The sequence below is a fragment of the Neoarius graeffei genome, chromosome 14 (assembly GCF_027579695.1).
Source record: "Neoarius graeffei isolate fNeoGra1 chromosome 14, fNeoGra1.pri, whole genome shotgun sequence".
Classification (NCBI taxonomy): Eukaryota; Metazoa; Chordata; class Actinopteri; order Siluriformes; family Ariidae; genus Neoarius; species Neoarius graeffei.
The window spans coordinates 32,273,474-32,295,649 of record NC_083582.1 but is presented as its reverse complement, the minus strand read 5'-3'; the positions used below and the strand labels follow the sequence as shown (position 1 = coordinate 32,295,649).

The 22,176-nt window shown below is 41.6% G+C and overlaps 1 protein-coding gene across 1 annotated transcript; it reads right to left on the bottom strand.

The window, feature by feature from the left end:
- Window positions 1-212: 212 nt before the first annotated feature.
- Window positions 213-21,925, bottom strand: lgi1b (leucine-rich, glioma inactivated 1b). The gene is made up of 8 exons (XM_060938809.1): window positions 21,588-21,925; window positions 21,439-21,510; window positions 2,532-2,603; window positions 2,380-2,451; window positions 2,205-2,276; window positions 1,938-2,107; window positions 1,606-1,770; window positions 213-1,389 (listed from the first exon to the last, which is right to left on the bottom strand). The coding sequence occupies exons 1-8, from the start codon at window positions 21,788-21,790 to the stop codon at window positions 572-574; spliced, it is 1,644 nt and encodes a 547-aa protein (XP_060794792.1). The 5' UTR covers window positions 21,791-21,925; the 3' UTR covers window positions 213-571.
- Between the last annotated feature and the right edge of the window lie 251 nt (window positions 21,926-22,176).

Below are 22,176 nucleotides of genomic sequence, written 5' to 3'. Positions count from 1 at the left end.
AAGTGGTTTATTGTTTCTACACATGAAATGACAAAGAAGAAACAAATTAGGACTCGATCTTGGATCTAAAATCACATCCCGACAAAATACTACCACGTCTAAATCCATGGCATTATGATTAGGCTAAACTGAATGCAAAACAAATACAAAATTGTCCATTTAATCTACTATAACTGGTGTAAAAAATTATTTTTTGTATAAAAAAAAGTTACAAACTGCTCAAAACTACAGTAAAAGTGTGTTACTAATTTCCTGGCCAACCTATTATTCTGTCAACAGTTAATCACTTAATTTGCAGTTTTCTGTTTCTTTGTTATCCCTCTGAAATGTCCCGTTGGCTTTTGTTTGCGGGGCGATAATACACGAACAATGGTTTTTGTTCAGAGGAGAAGGGGTTAAAAAGTGCACACTAGATGATGACAACAATGAGGAAGGACACAAAGGACTTCTAGAGAGGCGGTCATCTGGAAGCATCGTTAGTCATCTAGAGAACGCGTGTGAGTTCTAGTGGAGACAGCAAGCTCGTCTTTCTCCATCAGTCTGTCCCCCTGCACTTTCAGCAAAAAAATCTTCAATTACTCAGATCGACGATGAGGTGCTCGTAGATCTGTGTCCTCCCTTTGAAACTGGAGGCGAGCAGGAGCTCATGGTTGTCAATGGATACCAGAGAGAAGGCCCTTGGCGCTTGGACGTTCAGCTCCTGGAAGTGAACGAAGCGGCCCTTCTTGGAGTCCCACTTGTAGACCTGTGTGAGTGAGTAGTCGCTGCCAAGGATGGCGTACTGCCAGCTTCCAACTCTCACAGGCTGGAAAACCATGGAGCCACGTGACGGCACGTTCTGCACCTCGGTGAACATGGCACCGTCCCACCGCATCACCTTTGAATCACCAATGAAGCGCGTCAGGCAGATATAAAGCTCCCCTCTGGCTCTGAAGTGCTTGACGGCATATACGTCCTCTGTCTCAGGGATGTCTGTGCGCCGCTCAAACCTCTTCTGGATCCGGTTCCACTGATAGACAACGGGCCGTTGCGAGCTGCTGGACAGGATTAGATGGGGTTTGCCTCCGATCTCCAGGTACTCCACGTCCGTGTCACGGTGCCACGGGTGTAGAGACTGGTGCGAGTAGAAACCGTTGCCGTTCCACTTGTACACAGTAGTGGAGCCTGCTTTGGAGCTGTCAGCAATTGTGAAGAACCACTCGCCGTCCAAGCGGAATGTCTCAACGTCATTGGGCTTGCGGATTTTCAGGATATCAATGTCTTGGATCTTGATGAACTTGTGGGCTGATGTGTCCCGCTTGTAAATGTGTGAGCCCCCAAAAAGTTGGGCAACAATAATGAAAAGCTGGTCATCGATCACCATTGGCTTACAGACCACGGTGGAGGTGCCTAAGAAGAAACAGAAATAAAAGCAGTTAAGAACAGCTTCATGGTATGGCGTGGGACATACGTTAGCATTCAGCACAGGTGAACATCTTGACTGTAGCTTCGAAATGGATTAGTCGACTTTTGGTTACACTCAGACGTTTATTTTCCAGTAATCTCATTAACGAACACCACAAACCAAACATTCTGAGTGTGTATACAGTATTAGCCGGCTCTCACTCTCTATACTGTCATAAGGTCTGAACTCCATGTTGACGTGGTCCCATTCCATGAAGCTACATGTTCCCGCAAAAGGCTGTGCAAACACCACATACTGATCATTCCCAATGGTGAAGGTCTCGACTGAAATGGACTCGAACTTCAGGGTCTTCTTGGAAACGAACTCTGTAACAGAAGGATGATTTAACTGATGGATATTTCCGTTTTAAAACTGCAGCTTTGAGTACTTGTTCTGACTCTGGAGATTTGTGCAATCTTGATTTGTCTTGTTGTTTTGTAAGAAACAACAATAGTTTCAGATTTAACAATATTATAAAGAAGCGTCACCCCACCTGCAGTTATACAGTCAAACACTTGGGGCATCAGCTCGTTGATCTTCTTCCCTTGATAAAGTGGCGGCCCGCTACAGTGAATCTGGTCCACTGTTGCATTGGTGTTGTGTATCCACTCAACCAGCCATTTCAGTTTACAGTCACAGACGAACATGTTTCCTCGAAGATCCCTGGTAGTACGTAATATTTCCAGTTAATATCCTGCTCAATCTGGTCATCATAAAGTTGACGTCATGAACATTAAATGGAGATATTATGTAAACATACACTTTGGTTAAGGCATCCATCCCCTTGAAAACATCTTTGGGTAATGCCTCGAGATTATTATAGGCAAGGCTCCTGATCAGCAAAAAGATAAATATGAACGTGTCACGCTTTCACAGCCGTTATATACAGTTAATCGTTTGTTCTCAGATCATAAATTATGCTCGGATATACTCACAGATGGAGGAGAGATTTCAAACCTCGAAAGGCCAAAGGTGACATGGACTTGATTTTGTTGTTTTCGATAAACCTGTAATCAAGCGTCATGTTTAGGAAGTTACTGCATTTATTTACGACATTAAAAAGTAATAAAAGGGCAAAGCAACTCACAGGTACTCCAGATGTGGCAGGCCCTGAAACACATCTTCATCAATGGAGTCAAAAGTGTTGGCTGTAAACAAGCTGGAAACCAAATATCAACATTTTAGTGCTAGACAGACATTTGTGATTCTTATAATTTTCCCATGACACCTTGGCATACCACAATACCTAATCTCTAGCTTGTGTATCTGTGGAAATACTATAAACAGTACTCTTATTGGGACATAAATAAACGTGTGTCTATAATTTATCCTTTTAGAAACGGGACATTTTGTGGGTTTGGGGGAGAAGGAATGCAAGAATATATGATTATGTTGCAAATAGTCAAAGTTACCACAGAAGTTTCTTGTGCTCATCTTGGACTTATCCAATTCAAAGTTTTACACAGGGTCCATTTTTCCAAGTCAAGACTTTCTGAAATGTATCCAGAAGTAGAAGATACATGTGATAAGTGCCATGGCTCTCCCTGTCACCTCAGCCATATGTTTTTTCTTTGCCCTGAGCTGTATAGTTTTTGGACAGGCTATTTTTCCATTATGTCCACTGTTCTTGGTGTAAATCTGCAGGCTTGCCCGTTGGTTGCCATTTTTGGGATTCCTGATGCCTCACTTGCACTGAATTCTATACAAAAGGATATTATTGCTTATACATCCTTACTAGCAAGACGTTCTTTACTGTTGCATTGGAAATCTGCTAAATGTCCTTCCATTTTCAGGTGGCTTAAAGACACCATGTTTTTCCTAAAACTGGAGAAAATTAAGTATACATTGAGAGGATGTACGGACAAGTTTTTTCACAAATGGCAACCCTTTATTTCATATTTCACTAACTTGGAGGTACTGCCCAACTGAGTGTGTCTGTTGTACTCAGGAATGCATCGGTAACCAGTATCATTTTTTTTTTTTTTGTCAGGACGAGCCGTGGGAGACGGGAGGGGCGGGGGGTGGTAGGGTAGTGTTTTTTTTGTTTATTGTTCTTTTGTTTTGTTTTTTTTTCATATATAATTGAAGTTTTCATGTGTATGTAAGTATGTATATATTATGTATATATATTTTGGTATATTGTATGTACATATGCATATACTGGTATGTATGTGTTTAACTATAAAAAAAAATGTAAATTGTAATTCTGTGACTGGAATTTTCCTGATTCTCTTTTTCAATAAAAAAAAAAAAAGTTACCACAGAAGTGCGTCAGATTTCATGCAGCCACATGTGAGGAAGTGTCGAAATCGCAATGAGTTTTTCCTGCATTGCTCCAGAGTTTAGAGTAGAATAACACTACATAAGGCATGCTTTCATTCTCTCATATCGATGACTTGCAACCACGTGATCAAAATGTGCTACGTCATGAGCGTCCGCCATGATGGTGGATCTACAAAGCAACTAGGATGGCAGCCGCTGAAAGCGTGTCTCTAAACAATGCTGAGAAAATTCAGCATTACCACGATTTGAACGGTCGAGCAAAGATTCGATACAAAGAGAAGATAGATGTGTGTGGTTTTGACCCATATTATTTTAAAAAGTCAGACTTTTCTGAAGATAAGACGCTTCTACCGACCATCAAGTACCCAGATATCGCGTTCTACAGTGCCTTGCAAAAGTATTCATCCCCCTTGGTGTTTGTCCTGTTTTGTCGCATTACAAGCTGGAATTAAAATGGATTTTTGGAGAGTTAGCACCATTTGATTTACACAACATGCTTAACACTTTAAAGGTGCACATTGTTTTGTTTATTGTGACACAAACGATAATTAAGATGAAAAAACAGAAATCTGGAGCATGCATAGGTATTCACCCCCTTTCGTATGAAACCCCTAAATAAGAGCTGGTCCAACCAATTCACTTCATAAGTCACATAATTAGTTGATTAAGATCCACCTGTGTGCAATCAAAGTGTCACATGATCTGTCACATGATGTCTGTATAAATCACCCTGTTCTGGAAGGACCCTGACTCTGCAACACTACTAAGCAAGCAACATGAAAACCAAGGAGCCTCCAAACAGGTCAGAGACAAAGTTGTGGAGAAGTATAGATCAGGGTCGGGTTATAAAAAATATCCTAAACTTTGAATATCCCACAGAGCACCATTAAATCCATTATAGCAAAATGGAAAGAATATGGCACCACTACAAACCTGATAAGAGAAGGCCCCGCCCACCAAAACTCACAGACCGGGTAAGGAGGGCATTAATCAGAGATGCAACAAAGACACCAAAGATAACACTGAAGGAGCTGCAAAGATCCACAGTGGAGATGGGAGTATCTGTCCATAGGGTCACTTTAAGCCGTACACTCCACAGAGTGGGCCTTTATGGAAGAGTGGCCAGAAAAAAGTCATTGCTCAAAAAAAAAAAATCACATTTGGAGTTTGCCCAACAGCATGTGGCAGACTCCCCAAACACATGGAAGATGATTCTCTGGTCAAATGAGACACAAATTGAACTTTTTGGCCATCATGGGAAACGCCATGTGCGGCGCAAACCCAACACCCTGAGAACACCATCCCTACAGTGAAGCGTGGAGGTGGCAGCATCATGCTGTGGGGATGTTTTTCATCTGCAGGGACAGGAAAGCTGGTCAGGACTGAAGGAAAGACGGATGGCGCTAAATACAGGGCAATTCTGGAGGAAAACCTGTTTGAGTCAGCCAGAGGTTTGAGACTGGGACGAAGGTTCACGTTCCAGCAGGACAATGACCCTAAACATACTGCTAAAGCTACACTGGAGTGGTTTAAAGGGAAACATTTAAATGTCTTGGAATGGCCTAATAAAAGTCCAGACCTCAATCCCACTGAGAATCTGTGGCATAACTTGAAGATTGCTGTACACCAACGCAACCCATCTAACTTGAAAGAGTTGGATCAGTTTTTCCTTGAGGAATGGGGAAAAATCCCACTGGCTAGATGTGCTAAGCTAATAGAGACATACCCCAAGAGACTTGCAGCTGTAATTGCAGCAAAAGTTGGCTCTACAAAGTATTGACTTTGAGGGGGTGAATATCTACTGTATGCATGCTCCAGATTTGTTTTTTCATCTTAATTATTGTTTGTGTCACAATAAAAAAAAACCAATGTGCACCTTTAAAGTGGTAGGCATGTTGTGTAAATCAAATGATGCTAAGCCCCCAAAAATCCATTTTAATTCCAGCTTGTAATGTGACAAAACAGGACAAACACCAAGGGGGATGAATACTTTTGCAAGGCACTCTATGTGGTTTGGCTGCCAAAGAATCAAGTCTGACCTTGGACGAAGCATAGCCCATTTTCTGAGCGGGTGCCCAGTCTGGATTGTTTCTATCGTATAATTTTGCTGGCGCTCCTAGAAGCGAAATGGTAATGCACATGTTAAAATTATAACAACAACCGAGTGAACCACAACAAGAGAACGCTCGTTTTATAGCAAAATTCTAGCAACATGAAATAAAATTCTTCCATGATATTATAAAGAAAGTTTTTGAATCTCACCTGAGATAAAATGATTACTGTAAACACGAGCTGTTGGGTCATTCCGTGCCAACTCACCTAAATTTCTGGAAACTCCCCAGGTCACCCTCTCAGATTTTGCTGAAAAAAATTCGTACATGTAGATCTATATGTTTCTACAACCCCTGCAAATTATTAGCTTTCAATTCCTCATAGTTTCCGAAAAACAGGCCTTTGAAATTTGACCCCCAAAAAGCTAAATTTGCAAAACGTGCTTTCTTCCAACTTCAGGAGCTTATAATTTTAAAATGGATTAAACCTGGAAGCCAATATTGCAGATATTTACTAAATGGCATCCATATTTTTCAATTATGCCATCAGTTAGCCTCTGGGATGCTTATTTATCACTCTATAGGAAGCCAAAAATGGCTTTTCGGCCAAAATGAGCTAAAATAGGGTGTAACTATAGGAGCCATTCTGGAAAAATGGATCAACTCAGACTTTTCTCCTCATAACACAGTAATTATATGGTCATTATCTGTTCATAGGTACATTTTTTCCAGGATAACACTGTTAGGTGATGAATTACAAAAGTTTTAACATAAGCACATCTCTCTGAGGGCCCAAAAATAGCCCATTTTTGCCCCCCAGTTTGACCATGTGGCTAGGGGTTCAGGATCTTCTCATTTTTTCTTGATATTGTCTTCTATAAGATGTATCAACTGACCAAGTTATTTTAGCGAACACCTATGGCTTCACATTTAAATCAATTTTTATGTAAATGAACGTTTTTTTCATAAATCACTGTTTTGTCATATTCAGGACCTTATAAATCTGAAACAGAACTATATAGAAAACAGTGGCGGCTGCTGGTTTTTAAAACAGGGGAAGCCCATTTTACGCATTCATCGTAAAACCTGTAGGCCGGATATCAAAGCATAGAAAGGTGTGCCCCATTAGCATAGTGAACTAGACAACCCTACCTAGTGGCAGAAAGTATTTTTGCTTGTACATTTCATTTTATAGTCTGGCTTGCCAGGCTAGTGCCTCATATCCTTAATCAAAAATATCAAACATCCAAAAATCACTGGCTATTCAACGAAGAGCCTTGAACATCATACCCTGATATGCAACACAGAGTCTTTAACACAACACCCAGCTGTGCAACACATCCTTGAACATCTTCTGCAACACAGTCTGGAAATTCATAACCAGGTAGGCTATGCAACACACAGAACCTTGAATATTATACCCAGGTATAACCTATAACACAGAGCCCACCATTCTCTTAACATTACTGAACAATATACACACTTCAGATTCATGAACATGAACACTATTTATACACACATTCTGCCCTCCGCTCCTTTTCCAGAAAATGGTCTGTGACCCTGTCATACCAGCTGGTTGTGCTTTCCAGAGACTTCACCAATTTCTGTTAGCAGCTAGCACTGCAGATCCCAATAAGGCTCAAGCTAGCCTACAACCAGATTGAACTACAAATGAAATAAACGAGTGAATTCACAAATGATCAAACTGATAGAATGGATGAAAGTTAATGGAGCACAATGAGTAATATTTACATTTATTTACAGAGTAATGTACAGAGACATCAATGAGAAGAACCGTTTATACGAAAAGAAATTCGGACAGCACTTTGGCACACGACTGCACTTTCTCGACATCCGCTAGGGACTGACTGATCATACTTCCGTGTTCCTCGCCGAAGTACCGCCCTCCTCATGTCTTTCAAACACTACCTCCAATAATCCTTTATCAGCCCGGCTTCTTGTCCCTCCCACTGTCTCGTTTAGTCCCAGAGAAGCCCGGCTTCCCTGGAAGTGACGATTTTGTTGATTTTAACCAATAACAACTAGCCGAAATTGGCTGTTCAGAGCCGTCTCGTAGACTGCAACGGATACCTGGCTGCCAATCAGTGTTGCCAGATACTGCTGACGTTTTCCATCCCAAAATATGTTCAAAACCCGCCAAAATGCACTTAAAACTGCCCAATCTGGCAACACTGCTGCCAGTCCATAGAGCCCATTGAAATAAGAAAGGTTACAGCCTGGCAGCAAAGGTGATTCTCGTAGCGAACTGCAAGTTCGTCAGACATCACTCAAATAAGTTACAGGATAGGTTTGAACATAAATACAATCTTGGGCATATATTATGTTATGCAAGTTATTGTTTTAATGAGAATTCAACGTCGTAGACGCCGCAGTTTGGGGAGAGAATTTTAGGGGAAGCTCGGCTTCCCTTGTTGTCTCTGAGAAATCGCCCCTGATAGAAAAGTGATACTGCCCAGATCTATAAACTGGCATACACATTTTCATATTCTGGAATAAGAATGCCTGAAGAATGCTTAGTTTTCTATCTATGGGAAACTGAAAATGGTAATTTGGCCCAAACTGGTAATTATTTATGAAGAGGTCCTTAAGTGAGGTTATGTGACAACATTGATTATTCTACTCATAAAGTACTGGTAATAATGTTAGGTACTTTTGCTATTCATAAATATATTGTTTCAATCATGATCCATACATGTTTGGAGTTTTATTTAAAAACCTGTCCAACAGTACTTTAACAGTTTACTGAAGTCATTTTAGTTATGGCATACACCACCAGATGGAGTGACAGTCTGGGGACAGCAGAGTCAGCCTGTCTGTCTGGACATTCTTTGTGTGGTTGAGGCCCCTGACATAAAATCTGGAGGACGTCAGTATCAACTGTCACAGCATGACTTTAAGCATGTTCAAGATCTGTTTTCTAAGATGTAACGTTATGCACCTTTTAATACTAGATATTAAGAGTCAGGACAGATGAAAATGGCATTAAGGAGTTTTCTAAAAGTGGTAAAAATGATTCTTTGTCTTTGTATACATGCATATTATATAGAGTGTACATGTGTGTATCTGTATGTAGAAAAGAAATGAGATGCTACTCAAATAAACATTTTCTAGAGGTATTCTGATACAACAATCTAAACTGTTTTATGGCAGCTTATAAAACTCTGTAGTACCTCTGTCCAGGATAGTTCCATTTCAGGCCTATAAGCTGATAAATATGAGAAAAATGGAATAATCATAAAAAAATGTTTGTGTACATAAAAATTGATTTAAATATGAAGCCATGGGTGTTCGTTAAAATAATTTGGTCAGTAGATACATCCTATAAGAGACAATATTTAGAAAAAAAATGAAGATCCTGAACCCCTAGCCACATGGTCAAACTGGGAGGCAAAAATGGGCTCTTTTTGGGCCCTCGGGAGAGATGGGCTTATGTTAAAACTTTTGTAATTCATCACCTAACAGTGTTATCCTGGAAAAAATGTACCTATGAACAGATAATGACCATATAATTACTGTGTTATGAGGAGAAAAGTCTGAGTTGATCCATTTTTCCAGAATGGCTCCTATAGTTACACCCTATTTTAGCTCATTTTGGCCGAAAAGCCATTTTTGGCTTCCTATAGAGTGATAAATAAGCATCCCAGAGGCTAACTGATGGCATAATTGAAAAATATGGATGCCATTTAGTAAATATCTGCAATATTGGCTTCCAGGTTTAATCCATTTTAAAATTATAAGCTCCTGAAGTTGGAAGAAAGCACGTTTTGCAAATTTAGCTTCTTGGGGGTCAAATTTCAAAGGCCTGTTTTTCGGAATCTATGAGGAATTGAAAGCTAATACTTTGCAGAGAGTGTAGAAACATATAGATCTACATTTAAGAATTTTTCCAGCAAAATCTGAGGGGGTGACCTGGGGACCCCTAGGTGAGCTGGCACGGAATGACCCTGTTTTGGTTTTAGCCTCCGTTAGATCACCCCTGCCGATGTAGTTCAGCCGTGCTTGTCTCCTCTCCGTACTAAGCCTCAGAGTTTCCTCACCCTCTTTCCGAATCATGGACGCAATTCTAAAAAATTGGAGCGTGCCACGGTCACAAGTATTGTTGTGACCACAACATATACAGCACAAAGAAATGGCATAACTAAAAGAACGCTTAAAGCAGTGGAAAAACAAAGAGAGTTGCAGACGTGTGACTATGTTTTGTATGGAATGTCGCTTGACCCCACATTTGTATCTCCACCAACATGGCCGTCATCCGGGTTTCTATTTTACTTTGACGTCACCTGCAAGTTAAGGATACACCAACCAGCCATAACATTAAAACCACTGACAGAAAGATTGTCTCATTACGATGGCACCTGTTAAGGGGTGGGATATGTTAGGCAGCAAGAGAACAGTCAGTTCTTGAAGCTGATGTGTTGGAAGCAGGAAAAATGGGCAAGCGTAAGGAGCAACTTTGACCAGGGCCAAATTGTGGTGGTGAGAAGACTAGGTCTGAGCATTTCCAAAATGGCACATCTTGTGGGGTGTTACCAGTATTGCTGGGTTTCAGTAACGTGACTTTTCTTAGCGGTTTTACCGGAAGTGGAATAGCTGGTGGTCTAAACGGCTGCCATAGTGCAAACAACTAGCGATAACTTATCAGAGTACGCTTGTAATCTAGAAGCCACTGCTCACTTTAGATATATTCAGAAGATTGCTATGTGCAATGGAATCGACCCCTACAGTCTGGGAAAGAAGGATTTGTCATACGATCTCGAAAACTACGCTTCAGTCGAGTTCCCCGACATCTCGAACTACCTGGTGTTGCAGATGTCCTTCTACACCGCAAAACAGATGAAAGCGTGGAAGAGTATGGAGGCTTACAGCTTTTTTGTATGTGGCTGGGTAAAGGACCTCGCTATCAAGTCACTGCCGAATGAATCCTGTATTGTTTTTGCCCGTGTAAGTATGTTTTTTTAAAAGCTTTTCGTTCGCATCTTTACAACGAAGCGCTGCAAGTTGAAGTGTAAACAAACAGTTGGCTTGATTCTCACTTGTGTTGGCTCTTATCTCTCAGCTAAATCATTCACAAAGCTCATCAGAAACCCCTTTAAAGACCTGGATCTTAGTTAAACAAGACGGAGAAGTGATCACAGCGCATTGTAACTGTATGGCTGGGGAAGAATTTTGTAGTGACCTTCATGCATTTGGACTTTGTGAGGAGGAAACAAAGAAACAGCTGGGGACTTTAGCGCTTTGTGACTAAAAAAAGTACCGTAAAATAACGACACATAGCAAGAAAAGTACTTGGAAAACACTAAGGACATAGCTGAGAGGGATACAAACCTTTCACCAAGTGGTCACTGCAAACTCGAGCATGCTTAGACTTGGCTCCCTTCGATTTCAGCGAGAGGTTCAAAAGCCGCCTTTCTCGACGTCTTTTTGTGAAATCCTGTGTTCGTTCACCCTTTTTTATTAGTTCACGGGGAACCCTGAAGAAACTTTTATCAGTTTCACGGTTTGATCGATTCGAACAATGCAAGCGTAAGGCATTTTTCATGCGAGCAATGCACCTTCTTCATAGAAATGCTTTGTCAGCTGAGCTTTGGTAGACCACCAGCTAAAGTTCTGAATAACTAATGAGGCGGATGTGATGTCACGTGAAGCCCAGCAATGCAGTGGTTAGTACTGACCAAAAGTGGTCCAAGGAAGGACAATCTGTGAACCGGCGACAGGGTCATGGATGTCGAAGGCTTGTTGATTCACATCGGGCACGAAGGCTAGCCCATATGGTCCAATCCTACAGAAAAGCTACTGTAGCACAAACTGTTGAAAAAGTTAATGCTGTCTAAAACAGAAGTTTCCCTATAAAGAACAGGTTAAAAAAATCCTGATGATGGGACTTGGAAAGACATACGTATGCACTTAGCATGTGGCTAAAATCTGTCTCAGAAGAACTCTTGAAGTGCTTTGAACAAACAGATTTACATCTGGATATAATCATGACAATCAAGGTGCATGAAACTACCAAATGTAAAATCAGTTACAGACAAAGCAAGAGTAATCTGCTGTCTGGAGTCTGCACAATGTTTCTGAATGCTAAACATAACGTAAAGGTAATGTGATGCAGTGTTGTAGTCGAGTCACTAAACCTCGAGTCCGAGTCCAGTCTCGAGTCCCCAGTGTTCAAGTCCAAATCAAGTCCAAGTCATTAAAGAAAATTTCGAGTCGAGTCCGAGAACAAGACTCCAACCGCACCATTTGACGGTGTCTGTTTCAGCGCCATTAACATTAGTTTGCTCCTGAACATGCCGTATGAACAGGTCAATGTGCTTCTCTTTATTTATTTATTTATCTCATGTTTTACCAAGGGCGGCACGGTGGTGTAGTGGTTAGCGCTGTCGCCTCACAGCAAGAAGGTCCTGGGTTCGAGCCCCGGGGCCGGCGAGGGCCTTTCTGTGTGGAGTTTGCATGTTCTCCCTGTGTCCGCGTGGGTTTCCTCCGGGTGGTCCGGTTTCCCCCACAGTCCAAAGACATGCAGGTTAGGTTAACTGGTGGCTCTAAATTGACCGTAGGTGTGAGTGTGAATGGTTGTCTGTGTCTATGTGTCAGCCCTGTGATGACCTGGTGACTTGTCCAGGGTGTACCCCACCTTTCACCCGTAGTCAGCTGGGATAGGCTCCAGCTTGCCTGCGACCCTGTAGAAGGATAAAGCGGCTAGAGATAATGAGATGAGATGTTTTACCACGAAGGTCCCATTGAGATACAATATCTCGTTTTCCAGGGAGTCCTGGCCAAGATAGCGACTTAAAAGTTTCATACAAGAAATACAGACTAACATAAACCAAAACACCAGGACAAAACAGTCAACAATCACACATAGAACACAGAGTAAAAAAGAAATAAAGCATAAGTAGTATAAAATGAAGAAGCAGTAGCCTTGATTAAAAACAATGACACTCTTCTGTAAGTACTGACTTTAAACAATTTTTAAAAAATGCAATAGAGGGTATCGTCACAAGATTTAGTGTATTTTGTAGCTCATTCCAAGCACACGGTGCATATGCACAGAAGGCTGTTTTACCAAGTTCTGTTTGTGACATTGGAATTTGAAAAAGTATTTTCTCTGATGCACGAGTGCTATAAGTGTAAGTACGCCATACAAGCAGACTAGATATAAAGAACGGCAACTTACCTAAGATAGCTTTTGCAACAAATATTAAAATATGACTTTTCCTTCTTATAGACAGAGATGTCCACTGAACCATATGATAAAGGTTACAGTCATGCGTCCTTGCGTTTGCCCCTGTTATAAAGCGCAGGGCAGAATGGTACACCACATCCAACTTTTTCAGAAGGGATGTCCCAGCATGCATATATACAGGCCCGCCGACAGGGGGGGACAAACGGGTATGTTGTCCCGGGCCCAGGAATGGGGGGGCAGAACTGGGCTCTCATGAAGTTGCGATTATTTTATTTCATTTCAAAATGTGTTGATTTGGGGGAGAAATGTGCTGTATTTGCATTCAATAAATGATTTCTAGATCTTTTGCCTTTATTGTCTTTGAAAAAGGCGTCAAGAACCCCCTACCACCCCTAATGCAAAAATGGTTTGGTCCGACTCTTTGATTAAGGGGAAAAAAACGACATCGTTCAATCATAGCGCTTCGACAATCAGCGTGCGTGCCATTTGCCAACATGCACAAGTCAGGAGCACAGAAAAGAAAAGAAAAGAAAAGAGAAAAAGAGAGGAAGAAACCAAGAGACTCAGGGGCTCACTGCATAAATATTTTAAAAAAGATTCGGATGATGCAGCAGGTACTAGCAAAGGCAGTGGGGCAGCTGAGCCAGGTAAGACACAGCCAACTTTTTCCAGCCCCGTAAAGTAACCCAAACCAAGGCACACGCGGCACGCAGTTCATGTTACAAACGAGGGGAGAGCAAGTCACACTGAACACCATATCAAACGCACAGGGCATTGAATCATTTCATAACCACAACGGCTTAATAACATTATGTTTCATATATCTGATTGAAGCTAAGAATATTCACATTAGCCTGCAATCATATCCCGCAGTTTCTCGAGCGGTGTGTTCTTCTCTGCTTTTCACACTGGACAGTACGCACGCACGCACAACAAAAGTCCGGCGCATTGCATTTCGCACCTGAATAGTTGCAGACTAAGAAAATGTTAAAATGTTAAAACTGTAAAAATGTTGAAATGCTAAAATGAAATGGTTGTTGAATGGTTGTTGAATGGTTGAACCGGTTGAATAGTTTTTGAATACCTGTCATTTAAGGGTTGGAGTGAGTACAGACTGGGATAAGAGAGGTGTGTGTGTGTGTGTGTTGGCCCGGGGGGGGGGGGGGGGGGGGGGGGGGGGGGCCCATTCAGAGCATTTTGTCCCGGGCCCAGCCAAAGCTGTCAGCGGCCCTGCATATATATTATATCACCATAGTCTATAACTGCCATAAAAGTACTTTGAACTAGTTTCTTTCTGGCAGCAAAAGGAAAAAATTTTTTCAAACGAAAATAAAAACCTAACTTTGGCCTTAGCTTTTTTAAGAGACTATCTATGCGGGTGCCAAAGGACAGTTTGTCGTCAAGCCATATACCTAGGTATTTGTAACAGGTAACCCTCTCTAGATGACTGCCATCTAGTGTTGAAACAACATAATTTAAATTAGTTAATCGAGAGCGTGTTAAAACCATAAATTTAGTCTTTTTGGCATTCAATACCAATTTCAACCTAAGAAGGGAGACCTGCAGAGTGTTAAAAGAAGACTGTAAAGAATCTACTGCCCTTTGAACAGATGATGCTGTGGTGTAGATAATTGTATCATCTGCATAGCAGTGAACTTTAGCCGGTTCTAAACCTACACCAAGATTATTAATAAAAATAGAAAACAAAATGGGCCCCAAAATGGATCCTTGAGGAACACCCATCTTCACCTGTAGATATTTAGAATTATAATTTTCAACCGACACACACTGAGTTCTCCCAGTTAAATAATTAGTGAACCAGTTCAATACACCATCACTGCAACCTATACATTTCAGGCTCTGTAGAAGAAGCCCATGGTCTACAGAGTCAAAAGCTTTGGTTAGGTCAACAAAAAGTGCTGCACGTGATTTTTTGTTATCCAAGGCAGTGATGATATCATTTGTAACAGATGTAACTGCAGTTATTGTGCTGTGGCCTTGTCTAAAACCTGATTGTGAGGAACTTAAAATATTATTTTCTGTTAAAAAACACTTCAGTTGTTCATTTACAAGAGATTCAAAAACTTTAGCTGTGACAGACAGCCTCGAAATGGGACGGTAGTTATCTAAAATAGAGGGATCGCCACCTTTTAACAGTGGAAGGACCAGTGCTGTCTTCCATGAGCTAGGTATAGTCCCACTGCTAAGACTAAGATTAAAAATTGACTCTCTTTATCAGGGAGTGTGAAGTATTCTGTCAGAGATAGTTGGGAGACAGATGTAAGTGCAGAAGGTGTGTTTATTAATACAAGTGAAGACGGTAAACAATCCAGAACGGCAGGAAAAATCGTAAAATGGTGAAACAGGCAACAGGTCGAGCAACGCACAAACAGGCTATCGGAGACTCGGGAGAATCAAAGACGAGAAACAGGAAATCAGGGCTCAGGAAACCAAACCAGGAAATAAGGCTCGGTAATGTGTCAGTAACACAACTCAATACTTTGCAAAGTAAGTGTGTTTTCACAGTTTTTATATCGGTGCGCTGCTGCACCTTAATTCTGAGTAGGTGTGAGTTGTTTACGGCACACGTGAGAGTCCGCTTGGCGTGCGCTGTCCGGAGCGCGCCCGAGAGTCTATCTGATGCACACGACAAGGCGCGCAGGTGTGGCACTCTTGTGCGAAATTAGTACAAAAATGAATGTAGATATAAATATAAATCTCTTATGCCAAATTATTACGGCATGTTACAAAAAATAAAGAAAAAATCCGAGTCCTCGTCTCCAATTTATGAATCCGAATGCAGTTAATGCACGAGTCCGAGTCATCAGTGCTGAAGTCCAAGTCAAGTCACGAGTCTTTAAAATTAGGGCACGAGTCAGACTCGAGTACTACAAGCCTGATGTCAATGAATAGCAACATTATTTGGAATAATTTCCTTAAACTGGGAAATTGTCAAGCTTTTTGGGACAATTTGCTTCAACCAGAAATTGGAAGGTTTTCCCTTCTGACTAGAATAGTCTGTACAATAGTGACTGCTGTCATAATTTGTCAGATTTTTTTTTCTTGAATTCAAATAAATAATCATTGATTCATGCAAGATATATAGTCCTAGGCACTGAATAGGAAACTTTTTTAACAAACAGTGACTGAATTAAAACCATAAAATTTAGACGACAAGGCCAGTAGAGCAGCTGCACTGCATAATTTACACACCACAACAAAGTGCAGCGTTGCCAGATTGGGCAGTGGTGATTTTTTTTTTAACTACAAGTATTTCAATCACATCTGGGATAGAACAATGTTTATGGGCAGTGGAGCTATATAATTTAGCAAAATTCAGATCAGGCAATGGTGGCACTGACTACTTTAAGCCATCATAACGTGACTTTGGTTATGGTCTATATAGTTCTAGACAGAGTTAGGAAAAAAATACTTTGGCAGAATAAACAGTCTGAGAAAGTGGACTTTCCTGCAATAAAATTTCTGGAGAAACTTGGGATTTTCTGTGCAAATGTGATTCAAATTATTGCTCATATAGATTAGTGTGGTAGGGCGGCACGGTGGTGTAGTGGTTAGCGCTGTCGCCTCACAGCAAGAAGGTTCTGGGTTTGAGCCCAGTGGCCAACGGGGCCTTTCTGTGCGGAGTTTGCATGTTCTCCCCGTGTCTGCGTGGGTTTCCTCTGGGTGCTCCGGTTTCCCCTACAGTCCTAAGACATGCAGGTTAGGTTAATTGATGGCTCTAAATTGACCGTAGGTGTGAATGTGAATGGTTGCTTGTCTATGTGTCAGCCCTGTGATGACCTGGCGACTTGTCCAGGGTGTACCCCGCCTTTCGCCCGTATTCAGCTGGGATAGGCTCCAGCTTGCCTGCGATCCTGTACAGGATAAGCGGCTACAGATAATGGATGGATGGATTAGTGTGGTTACAGGATCCCTAAAGCAGTTATACTGTAAAAGGATAATACTGTAGTCAGGCAACAACACCAAAAAAAAAAAAACCCTGGTGAAAAATCTAACTTGCTCTGAAAAAAAAAAAAAACACACTGAACTGGTGAAACTGGTAGACCATCTAAAATGAGTTATTGCCAGCTTCATTATTACATGCCTCAACTGATCAATAAATGTTCGCAATATTCTAATTGGTAGTCCAGAAAATGTTTCCTTCTCCCAGCACTTATGAACAAAGATGGTCTCCTAGCTTGATAAGCCTGGCCTGTGTTGTGTAGCTGATTTTTTTTTTTAAGCATCACTAGATGAAGTAACAGCTTTAAGATATTCTTAAAGTGTTCTAAAAGTTTACAAAATGTTAAATTTCAGTATATTTACTTAGAACTTTAAGAATTCGTATAGTACACCTTTATGTGAGTTTCCACGATTTCTTAAAGATAACAAAATGCTGTTAAAAAGAACTTAAGATGTCACTTAAAGGTAGACTGCCTTTCAGATTTTTCAAGTGCAGGTCATAAAAAGAGTTTTCCCCGACACCCAATTAGTTTTGTTTAGTGGACCGAAAACTACTGAATTTGAATCACAGACTTCCAATTTTATTAGTTTTCTTAAAATAGAACAATTAATGAATTTGGGGCCACATGGCCCTAAATTCACCACTATTTTTTCCTGCTTCACCATGACCCAATTCAAGATACTACGTCATGCATGACATGATGGGCTTTCCCCGTTCACTCAAGGCATTGTGGGATACAAATTTGAAACCAGAGAGAAAAATGGAGGACATGAGTGTGAGACTGAAACATGAAAGACCGACTACAGTAACAGACAAAATGATGGAACTGTCAGTGCACGGTCAAAGTAAACCTGTAGATGGCAGCAATGCAACACTGTGGATGCCAGCTGCTGTAAAACCCAAAAGAAGAAGAAGGTGGTAAACCTGTGCATGCGCAAACAGACGTCCTCTGTCTGCTTGACTGCGTGAAGCGAGCAATTTCATGCACATTATTTGCTCAGGAATCACCTCAAATTAAAGAACTTCCCAGCCACAGAATGGCCTGTTTTTTTTTTTTAGATATTACAAAAATCAACGTATATCACGATGACCAAATTTCAGAGGGAACTAAATTTCACCAATTTTATGAAATCGAAAAGCCGTCTAGCTTTAAAGTTACTAAATTTAACATGTAAATGTACTTAAAGTCACTATTACTTTTAAGAATACCAATAAAGGGTCTTAAAGTTACGAGTATATTTAATGAATTTCCAAATTTCAGTAAAGGTATTATAACGATCTCTGGGCTTGTTGGGGGGGGGGGGGGCAGCTGTCCTTTTTGAGCCTTCTTGGTTTGTGGGTTTTTTTGTTGCATTATATATAATTATTTATTTATTTATTTTACAGGACACCGTATCTTGACACCTTCATCCAGACACTTTCCTTACACTATTGGTTCCTGACTATCCATCCAGACCCATTTGCTTATTTTGTTTGTCTTTAGTTCTTTCTTCACTTTAAGATTTGTTTATGTTTATTCCAATAAATCCTTGAGTTTTCTAATTTAAAGACGTGTGCTCCTCTTTTGTCATGCACATTCTTGAGCCGGGTCCTAACAAAATGGGGGCTCGTCCCGGATTTGAACCTGTGACCTCTTGCACACTAAACACACTACTAAATTTAAGCGCTGGTCTTAAAGGTACTGTAATTTAAATACACTTCTAAAAATGTAATGTTCCTTTAAGGTTTAGATGAAATTAGTTAAATTCACATTTTCATCTAAAGCATAGACAAACAGCTGATGGATGTGGAACAAAGGAAAATAATACTAAAGGTTTGTGGACACCTGACCGTCACACCCATATGTGGGACTTCTGCTAACTGTTACCACAAAGCTGGAAGCAGACTTTGAGCTAGTATAAGATGTCTTTGTATCCTGTAGCATTATAATTTCCTTCACTGGAACTAAGAGACTCAAACCTGTTCCAGCATAACATTACCCCATGCACAAAGCGAGCTCCATGAAGACATGGTTTACTCAAGCTGAAGTGGAAGAATCTTGGTGTCCTACACAGAGCCATGTTCTCAACCTCACTGACATGGGTCAAGGAACGGTTGATTAGATTTTGATGCAAATCCGGAAGTGTATGTGGATCCAGGATCCAAATATGGATGCGGATCCAAGATTTCTTTGTCTGTTCCCAACACTGAAGGAAGTGATGTTTTCACCTCTGTTTGTTTGTCTGTTCTGAATGTAACTCTAAAAGTAGTGAACGGATTTTGGTGAAATTTGGTGGATAGCTTTAGTATTATCAGAGGTTCAAGTGATTTGATTTTGATGTTGATAATATGTGGCTTGGTGGAGGTATGCACCCTACCGCGTGCCCTTCTAGTTCCTGATTTAATTGTAATGTAGGCCTGGTGTTCAACCTGGCAACCCTATTTAAGCATTTTAAGCCATTAGATACGGAGATTAATGGACTCCTTAATATTGCAGGATTGGGGTGAAGGAACAGACAGTGTTTGTGTACAGACATTTGCATACCTTATACTGCCGTCCAGGCTTTAGTAACCAAGAACAGACACACAATAACACAAAGGGTACGCAAAAAAACAACAACACAAAACCACCAATACCAACACCAACGACACAACACCAACACAAAACCGCCAACACAACACCACCAACAACACAAAACCACCACCAAAAAAACCCCCCACAAAACCAACAAACACCACCAGCAACACAAAACCAACAACACAAAACCACGAACAACACACAAAACCAACAACACCAGCAACACAAAACCACCAACAACACACAAAACCACCACCAACAACATACAAAACCAAAACTACCAGCAACACACAAAACCAACACCACCAACAACACACAAAACCACCAACAACACACAAAACCACCAACAACACACAAAACCACCAACAACACAACCAACACAAAACCACCAACAACACAACCAACACAAAACCACCAAGAATACCAACACCAACAACACAAAACCACCAACAACACAAAACCACCAACAACACAAAACCACCAACAACACCAACACAAAACCAACACCACACAAAACCAACACCACACAAAACCAACAACAACACAACCAACACCACCAGCAACACAAAACCACCAACAACACACAAAACCAACAACACACAAAACCACTAACAACACAACCAACACCACCAACAACACAAAACCAAAACCAACAACACACAAAACCAACAACACAACCAACACCACCAGCAACACAAAACCAATACCAACAGCAACACAAAACCACCAACACAAAACCACCAACAACACAACCAACACCACCAGCAACACAAAACCAACACCACCAACACAAAACCACCAACAACACAACCAACACCACCAGCAACACAAAACCAACAACACAACCAACACCACCAGCAACACAAAACCAACACCAACAACAACACAACCAACACCACCAGCAACACAAAACCAACACCAACAACACAAAACCACCAACAACACAACCAACACCACCAGTAACACAAAACCAACACCACACAAAACCAACACCACACAAAACCAACAACAACACAACCAACACCACCAGCAACACAAAACCACCAACAACACACAAAACCAACAACACACAAAACCACTAACAACACAACCAACACCACCAACAACACAAAACCAAAACCAACAACACACAAAACCAACAACACAACCAACACCACCAGCAACACAAAACCAATACCAACAGCAACACAAAACCACCAACACAAAACCACCAACAACACAACCAACACCACCAGCAACACAAAACCAACACCACCAACACAAAACCACCAACAACACAACCAACACCACCAGCAACACAAAACCAACAACACAACCAACACCACCAGCAACACAAAACCAACACCAACAACAACACAACCAACACCACCAGCAACACAAAACCAACACCAGCAACACAAAACCAACACCAACAACACAAAACCACCAACAACACAACCAACACCACCAGTAACACAAAACCAACACCAACAACACAACCAACAACAACACAACCAACACCACCAGCAACACAAAACCAACACCAACACAACCAACACCACCAACACAAAACCAACAACAACACAACCAACACCACCAGCAACACAAAACCAACAACAACACACAAAACCAAAACCAACAACACAAAACCACCAACAACACACAAAACCAAAACCAACAACACCACCAACAATACCAACACCAACAACACAAAACCACCAACACAAAACCAACAACACCACCAACAATACCAACACCAACAACACAAAACCACCAACACAAAACCAACAGCAGCAGCATGGATATATTAAAAAAAAAAAAACCCGTAGCCATTGTGTTGCCATGGCGACGTCCCCGCCTGCTTGCTATCCTATGAGATGATTATAAAGAGTTTTCTTTCCGCAGGGTTTGGTTGGGGATTAGTCTACTGCACATGGATAACAGAGCTCAGCTCACAGAAGCTGCAGGGATGGTGTGTGCAGGAAGCTTCCTGGAGCGATCTCAGTGAATCCAGACTTGACGAAGGATCTGTTGGAGAGACAGGGACAGGGAGCGCATCAGTATATTCTACACACACGAGGAGAATCTCATGAGCCCAAACTTACAAGGAGATGACATCTGGAGGGAAGGTGTGCGGAACGGTCCTGATGTTTTCGCACAAGGCGTTATCTTTGGTGCACGTGCATCCCCCGGGGCACCGGGAGCGCTGCTTCCCGGCCCTGCGGCTCTCCGCCGAGAGGAACAGCGCCGCGGCGCACAGCAGCAGCGCCACTGTCCTGAAGCCCAGAGTCCCGCCGCCGGGGCCCATCCTGCCAGCTCAGAGCAGGAGATCACGACTGGAGGCTGAGAGTGAAGATGCGCCGCAGATCATACAAGAGGGTCTCAGAAAGGCATCCGAGCGGCTCGTCCCGAGGATAAAGACCCGCAGCCAGGAGTGCCCAGATTAACAAACAAAACACCAGCTACAGCAAACCTAATGCAACCGAGTAGCCTGGGTATAACAAACCATAACTGGACAGAAAGCCTTGTGTAGAGACCACGCCACCCCACCCCACCAAAGCACATGCAGTAAATAAAGACGGGTGTCGGGTCGCAGCCCAGCCAGTGCGCTTCTGCTTCTCTTTGTTGTTGGGGGTTTTTTTCTTTCCCTGCGATTGCGCACGAGCGCATCCTGGGAATTAAGCTCATTAGAAT